At 44.1% G+C, this 12,462-nt stretch overlaps 1 protein-coding gene across 1 annotated transcript in view; it reads right to left on the minus strand.

Moving 5' to 3' along the window:
* LOC111951420 (putative helicase mov-10-B.1) overlaps positions 1 to 11,656 on the minus strand; it is a 32,358-nt gene extending 20,702 nt beyond the window's left edge. The window contains 11 exon segments of the mRNA XM_023969496.2: positions 312 to 424; positions 585 to 758; positions 1,411 to 1,562; positions 1,730 to 1,892; positions 2,005 to 2,133; positions 3,322 to 3,574; positions 5,485 to 5,629; positions 6,311 to 6,407; positions 6,704 to 6,951; positions 7,347 to 7,446; positions 11,403 to 11,656. Of these exon segments, the coding sequence (XP_023825264.1) occupies positions 312 to 424; positions 585 to 758; positions 1,411 to 1,562; positions 1,730 to 1,892; positions 2,005 to 2,133; positions 3,322 to 3,574; positions 5,485 to 5,629; positions 6,311 to 6,407; positions 6,704 to 6,951; positions 7,347 to 7,446; positions 11,403 to 11,527 (1,699 nt within the window). The 5' untranslated portion in view covers positions 11,528 to 11,656.
* Between the last annotated feature and the right edge of the window lie 806 nt (positions 11,657 to 12,462).

Here is a 12,462-nt window from a genome sequence, read left to right on the forward strand (position 1 = left end):
CAAGTTGTAGAAACATCAAGGACGATCAATGGAAACAGGATGCACCTGAGCTAAATCATAGCAAAGGGTCTGAATACTCATGTAAATAAGCTATTTTTGTTTTTTTATAAATCTGCAAAATAAATCTAAAAATCTGTTTTCTCTTTGTCATTATRGGGTATTGTGTGTAGATTGCTGAGGATGTTCTTTTTTTAAAAATGTAATCAATTTTAGTATAAGGCTGTAACATCAAATGTAGAAAAAGTCAAGGGGTCTGAATACTTTCCGAAGGCACTGTATATTAACTTAGCACACATACACACGTGTTTTACCTGTCCCAGGTGGTCCAAACACCAGGTAAGGAGCCGGTCGGGAAGATCCAGCTACGATGTTCTGGACTGCTGTGTACTGTTCTGGGTTCTGCTCTAGAGCCTTGTCATACAACCTAGGGAGAGGGGGAAGGGGAGAGAGAGAAAGAGGGACATAGAGAGAGTGGGAGGGGTTATGTATTGGGGATTTTGGATAAGGGTTATTAGTGTGTAAGGCTTAGTGGTCAAAGGTCAAAAAGGAAGTGTTGGTCGGGCAGATGGGTGGTGTSAGCTCACAAGAGAGGTTGTTTTTTGGGTGGTTGGATAGTTGGGTCTCCAGAGGGGAACAGTACGTTCCCCAGGTTGTGTCTGTCAGCCAGCTCTGTTGCTCTCTGCTGAAGCCTAGTGGTCAGACGGTTCACTGTGAACTCCACATCACACTTCAGACCATCCACGAAGGAGGACAGAAACCTGAAGGGGGGGATAGAAAGACAGAGGCTACATTCCGATTCTCGACCCTTCTCCCCCAAAGTGTACTTGCCAGGCTATTCAGACTCCTTAATCCGTTCAAACACAGTGACACACCCACGGACGTTTGTTTTAGACCCCTCCCTGAATGCAAACACATTTGGGCTGTCTGATTGGTTCCAGAAACCGATGGGTTGGGCCAGAGCCAGAACACATGTGGGTGAAGCTGCGTTTTCATAGTATGTAATTGGCTTTGATACTGTGATTGGTTAGAGACGATCCAATCGCTGATGACTTTGTTTTCACCACAATTGACGTCACGAAACAACTTCCAATGATGGCAGATTCAGACTAAATTCTGTAACAAACGTTAGAGCAATTCCTTTTAGTGTGAGAGGTCAGAGTAGCAGTGTACACTTGTACACTCCACCTCATGGATTTAAAAGAAATTAACTGGTATAAGGAATAAGGTGGAAACTCCCTCCAGCCATGCTTTCACTAATCCAATGCTTGAGGGGGAGTGTATGAGTGCACACTTTTGAAGAAAGAGTAGAGAATCGGAATGTAACCAGAGAACCATGGTAACCATAAAGAGAGCGAGCTATTGACTTATAAGATCCCTTCAGGAAGCAGCCTCCTCCAATCATGTCCTTACTTGCTGTTGAAACCCAGTTTGACGGAGTCCAGCTCCACACGGTGGACGTAACCACGGTATTTGACCACGCCCCCCTTAGAGTCACCTGACCTCGTCACCAGGATGGCGTCGCCCCGCAGGACAGACGGACGGTTCTCGGACACACCTGGTACCTGCAAGAGCACACAACATACTGGGCTGGAGATAAACCCTGYACCATCTAGTAGAGGATGAGCTATGTTCCTAGTGTGTGTGTGTGCGTGTCCGGACCTGCAGCACCGTTAGTGTCTTGTTGGTCTTGTCTCTGACCGTGTGTGTGTACATCTGTGTTTGTGTGTACCTGTAGCACCAGTAGTTTCTTGTTGGTCTTGTCTCGGACCATGGGAGTATTGGGCTTGTTGTAGTTCTTAATGTCCACCTCCATCTGTAGCTCCTCTAGATACAGCAGCAGCTGGAACCGTTTAGAGTAATTCTCTCTACTCAGACCTGACTCTAGGATAGACCTGGGGGAAGAGGGGGAGGGAGAGAGAGAGAAAGACAGAGACATTCACAGCACCCATATTGTACACTGGCAGGGTGGTCTAGGATTACTGAGGAGGGAGAGGAGGCACTCACTGGGCATCCAGAAAAAGAGTAGAGGAGGAGGAGGAGTGTCCTTTGAGGAACTGGATCAGATCTCGGATATATCCTGGAACCTTGTAGTCCTGGAGACGCACCATGGCTGTCAGGTTGTTGGCTGAGAGACTGACGGGGAGAGAGAGAGGGAGGGGCGGAGAGGAGGAGAGTGTTAGTGGTAGAACAGGGTGAGCCATGGAGAGAGAAAGACAGGGTTAGTATTTTTGAAAAGTATCTGTATGCTCAGGTGTGTTTAATGGCTGTCGGGGTGTGTAAGGAGTGTTATAAGGTGTGTGTTACCGCTCAGGTGCTTCTCCCTCCTCTACAGTGTAAGGCATAGAKGCTGTGAAGGTAATGGTTCAGGGTCGATAAGGTGTTTTAAAAAAAATCAGGTGTGTGTGTGTTCTGCCAGATCAAATCATATCAAATTGTATGTCACATGCGCCGAATACAACAGCTGTAGACCTTAGTGAAATGCTTACTTACAAGCCCTTAACCAACAATGCAATTTTAAGAAAATAKAGTTAAGAAAAGATTKACTAAATAAACTAAAGTTAAAAAAGTWACAAAATAACAATAACAGGGGGTACCAGTACCAAGTCAATGTGCGAGGGTACAGGTTATTCGAGGTAATCGAGGTCATTTGTACATGTAAGTAGGGGTAAAGTGACTATGCATAGATAATAAACAGCAAGTAGCAGCAGTGTAAAAACATTTGATTAATTGTTCAGCAGTCTTATGGCATTGGGGTAGAAGCTGTTAAGGAGCCTTTTGGACCTAGACTTAGTGCTCCGGTACTGCTTGCCACGCAGTAGCAGAGCGAACAGTCTATTACTTGTGACTGGTGTTGATCGCTGAGCTGTAGTCAATGAACAGCATTCTCATAGGTGTTCCTTTTGTCCAGGTGGGAAAGGGCAGCGTGGAGTGCAATTGAGATTGCGTCATCTGTGGATCTGTTGGGGCGGTATGCGAATTTGAGTGGGTCTAGGCTATCCGGGATGATGGTGTTGATGTGAGCCGTGACCAGCCTTTCAAAGCACTTCATGGCTACCAACTTGAGTGCTACGGGGCGGTAGTCATTTAGGCAGGTTACCTTTGCGTTCTTGGGCACAGGAACTATGGTGGTCTGCTTGAAACATGCAGTTATTACAGACTCGATCAGGGAGAGGTTGAAAATGTCAGTGAAGACACTTGCCAGTTGGTCCACGCATGCTCTGAGTACAMGTCCTGGTAATTCGTCTGGCCCTGTGGCCTCGTAAATGTTGAACTGTTTAATGTGTGTGTTACTAGGTGTGTGTGTGTGTGTGTGTTACCTACCTCTCAGGTGGTTCCCCATCCTCTACAGTGTAAGGCAGATAATCCGTAGCGCTGATAATAGCTCTAGGTGTGTAGGGCGCAGTTGGGGCCAGCTCCCTGGCCAACCCTGTCACATACTGGGCCTCGATGAACCGCAGCAGGTGGAAGGCAGGAGAGGAGGAGGAGAGGGAGGGTTTAAACTCAAAGACCAGAGTGGCTGGATAGAAACCCAGGAGGCTGGACTTGAACTGGAGCTGCACCTCATACTGGTCACCTGGGGAGGAGAGAGAGGGAGGGGGGAGAAGAGAGGGAGGGGGTTAGTAACATATTATAGAAAGAGAGTGTGTGTGCACCAGCATGCGTCAGGTTCTCTGAGCCTTCTTTTGGCCCAAACCTTTTAATGTTTGTAGATCGGTACGGTGTTAGCAATATGGTGGAAGCTCCACCACTTATACCTGTCCAGACCCTACAGAACTGTAAACATTGAAGGTTTGGGGCCAAAATGAAGGCTGAGGGAGCGATTTGGGCCGAGCAGTTGCCATACCAGGCAGTGATGCAACCAGGCAGGATGCTCTCGATGGTGCAGCTGTAGAACCTTCTGAGGATCTGAGGACCCATGCCAAATCTTTTCAGTCTCCTGAGGGGGAATAGGTTTTGTCGTGYCCGCTTCAMGACTGTCTTGGTGTGCTTGGACCATGTTAGTTTGTTGGTGATGTGGACGCCAAGGGACTTGAAGCTCTCAACCTGCTCCACCGCAGCCCCCGTCGATGAGAATGGGGGCGTGCTCGGTCCTCTTTTTCCTGTAGTCCACAATTATCTCCTTTGTCTTGATCACGTTGAGGGAGAGGTTGTTGTCCTGGCCTCCTCCCTATTGGCTGTCTCGTTGTTGTCGGTGATCATCTGCAAATTTAATTGATTGGTGGTGGAGTCGTGCAGTCATGAGTGAACAGGAGTACAGGAGGGGCTGAGCACGCGGACGGATGTGCTGTTAGCCTTACCCTTACCACCTGCGGACGGCCATCAGAAGTCCAGGATCCAGTTGCTAGAGGAGGTGTAGTCCAGGGTCCTTAGCATATTGATTGAGCTTTGAGGGCACTATGTGTTGAACGCTGAGCTGTAGGTCAATGAATGAGCATTCTCACATAGGGTGTTCTCTTTTCTCTCCAGTGCTGGCGAAACTGGCAGTGTGGAGTGGCACAGAAGAGACCGACATCATCTGTGGATCTGTTTGGGCGGTACGCAAATTGAGTGGGTCTAGGGTTTCTGGGATGATGGTTGATGTGAGCCATGACCAGCCTTTCAAAGCACTTCATGGCTACAGACGTGATGCTACATGTCGGTAGTCATTTCGCCGGTTACCTTAGTGTTATTGGGCACAGGCACTATGGTGGTCTGCTTGAAACATGTTGGTACCACAGACTCGGACAGGGAGAGTTGAAAATGTCAGCGAAGACACTCGCTAGTTGGTCCCGCATGCTCGCAGTACACGTCCTGGTAATCCGTCTGCGCCTGTGGGCCTTGTGAATGCTGACCAAATATAGGCTACAACTTGTTGCGTTGGTGGCCATAGATATATAATCCATAGAACGGTTTTGTAACCTCTTACCCTGGCAATTTGACTGTAAACTCATGGGGGCATTAGCAATGATGCCAGTCCTGACTTTAATCTGAACCGCCATCTATGGATTATATTTCTATGGTTGGTTGCAGCTGTCGGTTTGCCTTTTGCAGATTCCAAAGTACAATTGTGGGAAAACAGTTTCGAAAGCAAATGGTTACTGCTGAAAGAGAAGACTAATCTGTCTGTAACCAATAGAAACCAGTTTGCATCAAACAGCAGCACTCGTTTCAAAGTAGCTCATCTTGAGCTAGGCTATTGCCGAGACAAGCACGTCGGCCATGGACCAAATGATGAAGGTGAAGCCTTTGGTGAGTAAGTGTGCCATGGAAATTGTATTTGCTAGCCTACTGTAGCTTATATCTAGACACTGTATATATATATATATATATATATATATTTTGCCTCCTAAATTGTACAATCTGTGTTTCGCTTCATTGGCTGGCTATGTTGTTTGAATTCAAGACTGAAATGTCTTAATCCGGCCCTGCCTGTGTGTGTGTGTGTGTGTGTGTGTGCGCGTGTGTGTGTGAGTGTGTGTGTGCGTGTGTGTGTGCGTGTCTTGCCTGGTTCCAGTTGTAGAGGTTTGTTTCGGGTGACTTTATGCTTGTCCTGTAGGTTGAAGCAGGTCATCCGGTGCAGAGCAGAGTAGTAGGTGAAGAAGAGAGGACTAGAGGAGGAGTTCTTCAGGAACAGACGAACTGCGTACACCTGGGGGGAGAGAAGGAGAGTTTGTTAGTTTCTCCTGTAAAGCCATTGAAAGAAAACAGCTACTATTTTGTCACAGGACTGGTCTTAGAGTAAAAATAKATTTACAGATGTGGGACGACTAACTACCGTCTCTTATTTGTGAATTAGAGTTCAGAGCAGTCTGACCTCGTGTCGGAAGCCTTTTGTACCCATTCTTCCAGATCTTGTTGCCCGACCTGCTATCACTTTAGATTTGCATGCGCCGTGTCTGACCATTAATCGCACCTGTATAAACTGCATGTCAGCTTTGTGGGGAAAGACTCTGGTGTTGGGTGCTGGGCGTTCCCGTGTCCCCAATTTAAATGATGCTAGGGAAATGCTGTTTTCATAACAAGTGGGAAACTCGTAAAATACTACTTGTAAACTGGGAGAAATGAGTTCTGTGCGTTCACGTGCTTTGAACTCGTCGAGATGGGAGAGGCAGGACTTGCAGCGCGATCTRCGTCAGAAATAGGAATGACTTCTATTTTAGCCCTTGGCAACGCAAATGCTCGTTGACGCGCGCGAGCAGTGTGGGTGCAATAATTGAATAACAGATTCCGAAATTTATTTTGCAATGCTCGCGCACGCGACGCAAGCAGTGTAGTCAGGGTATTAGGGTCAGAGTTAGAGTCCGGGTTAAAGGTCAAGGTCTGGTCTTACCTCCGTCTCACTCTCCAGACTGAACTTGATCAGGCCGTCTACAACAGGGTGGTCGGAAGTGATGTGTACACCGCCACGGTCAGAGATCAACTCCGCTCTGAGAGGGTAGGGGTCAGGAGTTAGGTTAGTCACATTACAGAGGCCCGATCCCAAATGGACCCCTAGACCCTATGCACATGCCGAGATCAGAGAGGATTTGAAAAGTGTGAGCAATATGATAATAGCTTCACTTGCTCACTGAAAGGATAGGTGGATGTTTTAACCATATTGCATATACCCATCACATCCTGTCAGTCCATAGGGCATTTAGGATTGGGCCACCAAGGATCGATAAGGACCCGATGAATGAAGAATAAAGGTAAAGACAAACAGCTCCATGTCTGGACCACTCACCTGTCAGACTTGAACTTCCTGAGGATGTAATTGGCCAGTCTCCAGTCTCTCCTGGGGGTGTGTGATGTCTGGGCTGGGTCAGATGAGGGCGCCACACACACTCCGCTCACACATGCCCCATTCTTCTGCCCCACCCCGTTCACCTTGCCTCCATTCTGAACAGGAAAAGAGCTAGATGCCCCCTGCTGCTTCTGGCCACGCCCCTTTCCCCGGGTTCCTTGCCACTGGTCCTGACAGAAATCCCTCACCTGCAGACCAACACACACACGGGTCAAATTCAACCCTCCGTCTCTTTAGTCTAGTGCCATGTCTATATCTGCTATCAGARCAGAGTCATTTGGAAAACAAATTTCGGTCTTCTTTTTTTCCTTTTGGTTTGGCTTTGACAATGTTGACTTTGTAACATACGGAAACACRYGTCAGAAGGCGGTTGGTATCGATTGCTAGGTTGCAACTGRTTGTAAAAGCTGAGCTGGAGAGGGTGTGGGCYGATCATGAACCAGGACTTTGTACACATGCACACACAACTGGTGAGCTGTTTGAGGAACACAACAATAACCCACTACCTACACTCTGCCCAAAGCTACCAGGCTAGGGCCATATGTCAATATAAGTCTGTACCAGGCTAGTGTTGTAGGCCTACCTTTGGTTTGAAGTGCACCACTCCTGAGTAGATTTTGGCATTATTGGACAGCTTGAGAGCATACAGCATCGAACTGAAGTTAGGGTCTCTCACTCCATYCCTAAAAGAGAGACAGGTTCAAATGCAGAAGTCTTCATCAACACCTCCCATCCATTCAGACAAGTCAGCAATTATGTGCCTTTTGAGAAGTGTTGATTTCAACTAATATTAACATTCTTTCATAGAGCACATTCAACTTCATAAACATGTTTTCAAATGTATTCTCCTAATGTGGGCTTCTGATTCCTCTCCTACGTTTAAAATGTGTATTGACCAGATTGTTTACTTTCTTCCTCTTGAAAAGCTMAATTATGACCTCATCATCTAAAATAMCCCTAATTTATAARACAGTTCTTATTTGATTAACGGTGGTTGGACCCATCAATGTGAAGCTAGCGACAATAAGRATTAGCCGCAATGGTGGAATTTGCGGTTAGCCTTCAGAATAAAAGTATGTTATTGACAGTGATGCAAATKAATACAAATMGTGGAATTATGCCATACTTGAATAGATCATGCTAAAACGAGGTTAGCATGTTATATAWAATCAACAAACGTCTWTGTTATTTTGACAAAAATCTGTTGAAACCACACTCAATGTATTAGACTTYAGAATTGCATCGGGGTCAAACTTATTTCACTGTACAGCCTTACCTATGAATTGTGGATCAATGACATGGGGTATCAGTCTACTCAGTGATACCCAGAGAACCTTAGCATCGTAGCTCTGCGGGATTCTGAAACAACTGTGAATTGAGCAACATGTATTGTACCAGTCAACCAACTATGTGTATTGAACACTACTCCAGAGGGAAAACAATGCAACGTGGATGTTTGGGAGTCTGAGAACTTTGGGGAAAAAGTACTTGGGTATTGAGTAGACTGATACCCCATTTCAGTGATCCCCAATCCAACCCTGTTTTACATTAACTAGTCTAAATATGGCATGATTCCACCAATTGTAACCTTCTGCGTCTCAACAAGGAACCTTTAATTTGAAGGCGAATCGCAAATTMTACTTTTGTGGCTAACTTCACAAYACATAACCATATCAGATYAGGCCCCACTAGCCAGACGAAGYTAGGTGGCTGCTTTAAMGTTAGCTTTGGGAAACAGGGTAGCTCGTTTTTTTCTTCGTGAACTGAAGTTCAATTTCAATAGGCGAACAACAAGTGGCTACCTAGTGAATACTTACTCACAAGGATTCCTAAATCATTGCTAAGAATATTGAAAATGACTGCAGTTTCTACTGGTAATTKTTTTCAGGCTGGTTGCACATTGGTRCTAGCAACCCCAGAAGTTGCTAATAACATCTGCATCAAAGATATTTGCCATGTTTTAAATCTGGCTTGTTTGGTGGCGGTTGGCTTGCACGTGCAAATGCAGCACACACACACAATCTATAATATAATTGTGTTATTTRACGTGTCGAATATWGTATCTTTTTGACAAGCAAAGACCCAAAYGGCGTTCCATAGTATGTTGTTGGGGTTTGTCGAAATAAAACAACGTCATGCTTGGATCAGCTGCGTTTTACTTCAGGTAACATGATTGTGTTATTTGTCTAGCTAATCTGCTAGCTAGCTAACGTTATATATTTGTTCCACTAAGTGTCTGGAGGCCTAGCAATGGCTGTCTATGCCAAAAAGCTAACTTTGTGCAACAGGAAAAAAATCTGCTTGTGACCCGTTGCATTAACATCTCTTGCTAGCCAGTAATATAACGGTAACTTTCTAGCTAACGTTAGGTCGCAACTTTTAACTAGCAAATTATTACTAACTAGCTAACTTGAATAGCTAATTCTGAGAGACAATAGCTACAAATTACCATGGCTGCTTGCTCAGTTAACCCTATAATGGACCCTAGCTAGCAAGCGAACGTTAGTTATTTAGCTAAGGAGAGGGCTAGCTAGCTACATTTTAGATACGGCTTAACGTTAGATACTGTATCTAGCTAGCTAGCCTACCGAAATGCCAACCAATAATCATAACCCTAATGTATGAAAGTGGCATGCATCTCTGTCTAGTATTATATTGATGAGGACGAGTAACTTGAACGATTTGGCTTAGATAATTTATTTGGTTCTGCCTAGGCTAACAATTCATCTTGGGTGTTTGTGGGTTATAATCAAAGTGAAATGTGTCCCATCAACATTGTGCTGATAAACCAATGACTGGAGAGGAGTTGAATGTGTTGTCCTTTTTTCCCCCAGACAATGATGCTTGATGGCAGACATTTTTCCTAGAGTGGACTACAGAGTCCGCTTGTGTTGTCAGGCCTGTCTATCCCTCTCTAGATGGACAATATGCTGGATAAAGACGTGGATGACTCCATAGAATGTAATACAACTTTATAATCYATTGGTGAGAATGGATAATGTCTTCTCCCTTTCCCAACACAAACAAATACACACAAGTTGACACTTGTGTGTATTTGTTTGTGTTGGGAAAGGGAGAAGACATTATCCATTCATCTTGACACAGCCCCAGGATGGAGGGGTGCTGCACTGCAGGGTGTTGGGAAAAGCAGGAGGCACATTTCTGTGCTAATGTACAATAAAGTATCAGATCCGTCCATGTCATTGTCACAAGGTCTCTYTGCACATCTCTACMCCMMMMCMMYKKTKYKWWTKSYMCRCTGTACAAGTATTCCTTGTATTGTACTACACTGCCATTACTGAATGTATGGCTACTAATTGTGCTAAAGTATCTTGTATGTTCAGAACAAACGTTAGGTTTTACTATGCCTACTTAAATATGACARAGACTAATGTCGTTATTACAATGCCTACTTTGAGTATTGTGAATGACTTGTTTATTGTGAAAGATGAAGAATTCACATATGTTTACTTTGCCAACCAATGAGAGCGGAAACGAGAGAACTAAAATGATCACTTAGTATTTCATTTAACCCATCTCAAGTTCTAACTGAAATCTGGAAACTGACAGGCCTATACCATCTCACTTGTAGCCTAATATGAAATTAACTCCTGCAGAATTKAGTATTTCTTGCAGTACAATGWTGCACCAAATGTTATTTATTTTGTCTGGGGAAAAGGAGTGGACCAATACAGTAAGTTTATTTCTTTCAGTACCTCGAACAAATGCAAATATGGGTGTGTTATACAGTGGTCGAACATTTACATAACAGCTCACTATTTTAACCACGTAGAATATGCATCAWTGAGGAAGTTCATTCTCATCAGAAACATTAATTTTTGTTTTCACTGCTTTTAAATCTCAACATGTTTGCAAGGGAAGAATATTTAGGCTACACTGTTAAGCGCTATTGCGTTCTCCGGTGCGGTCGAGAGGATCAACTATGAAAGAGAAAGATTTACAGGTGTCAGCTAGCTAATTTCTATAATTTAAGACATTTATTCTTGCGAGTGCCGATGTATGCATTGTCATTATTTGTCTTCTAGTGCAAGTTGACAGAAGAGAGGCGTAGGCTAGGCCTACAGCTTATCTGACTAGACAATTGATTTAAATAGCCTATTACATTTCGGAAATTAATGTGGTTTAAGTGTTTCTCCCCCCCCAACAMCAACGTGAAGAAAGTTGTCCGCCCGTCTCTTCCTGTCATACAATGAGGCTAGTGTCAGATGCACAAGGCCCGTTGCTTCTCACCACTATCCAGTCTAAGTAGCCACGTCCTCTGAAGTATCTGGTCCGCTAGTTCCGCCTCTGACTTTGTTATACACTGACTATAGGCTACATGTAACGCTGTTTTTCCGTCTTTGTTTACTTTTCTTCCTGTAACATGCACTTGACATGTTGAGTTATAGGGGGCTGCTAGCAGGATGTAGTGGGGCCGCGCGTTCTAAATTCGTTTATGGTTTACGTTCCAAAAAAGGTATTCTAGAAACAATAGCCAAACGAGGGCTTTACAATGATGGTGAACATTTCGAGAAATGTTGAGGGTTAAAATCTTACTAGAAGTCACAGAAGGTGCACGAAGGGAGTTGTCAACAAGTCTCTCCAAGTTTGAACAAATCATCGAYGAAGATAAGTTTACCTGTTTCGAAACTCTGAGTTGTAGATGTCTCGGAGTTCACTTTTGTCTTTGGTTGATGTTCGATTTGTTTCATTCAAGAATTCATAAAAATCCAGTCCAAYTTGGCAACGCGTTCTTAAATTCATGGTGATATGCGATTGGGAGCAGCTGGTGAAATAGGCTACGTTGAGAACAATATAGCTATTTGAGTTTCATTGTGTAGAACACATAAGTGATCATGGAGCCACTGAGGAGGATCTGCGGAAATCCTGTCAGACTGAAGAAACGAAACCGGACACAAAACGAAACCGGGGGGGGGGAGAGTTTCCTATCAAAGATATTTATAACATTATAAGGTTAACGTCTATGCTAGTGTTGATAATGATCGTATGGTAAAGATGAAACCTTCAAAATATAATCCCGCATTTTCATTCAATAGAGGAGTCAAAAAACTAATTCAAAAGATATTGCATTTTAATCAATAGAGGAGACTCATGTGCAAGCATTGCCATCGTATGTAAAAGACTATAGACTACATAAACAAGATCTCACCAATAACGGGTTTAACAGAAGACTGTATTTTGGTCATATTAGATGTCGAGAGTCTATACTCTCGGGGGGGGCTGGCAGCCCTAACTCACTATTTGGGAGACAGAGATACTTACGAATATCCACCAACAAACTTTATTCTAGAGCTGGTTGAATATGTTTTGAGTAYAACTATTTCAGGTTTGATGATGAATACTACCTCCAAACGAATGGAACATCGATGGGCTCCACATTCGCTCCGAGCTATGCTAACCTCTATGTGGGTCTTTTTGAAGAACGTTTTGTTAATAATGAAAACGAAAATCAATTTTTGAATAATGTCCTGAAGTGGTATCGATATATTGACGACATTTGTTGCTAATAAGAAGGAACGGTTAAGGAGCTGTTAGATTTTATGGCTACTCAATGACATTGACCCCAATCTCAAATTCACTATTGAATGTGACACTCAACGTGTTCATTACCTCGATATGTGGATTGAGAAATCAAATGGAACCCTGTTTACAACTCTGTATAGAAATTAAACAGACAG

This window comes from Salvelinus sp. IW2-2015, linkage group LG24, assembly GCF_002910315.2.
Source record: "Salvelinus sp. IW2-2015 linkage group LG24, ASM291031v2, whole genome shotgun sequence".
NCBI classification, from domain to species: domain Eukaryota; kingdom Metazoa; phylum Chordata; class Actinopteri; order Salmoniformes; family Salmonidae; genus Salvelinus; species Salvelinus sp. IW2-2015.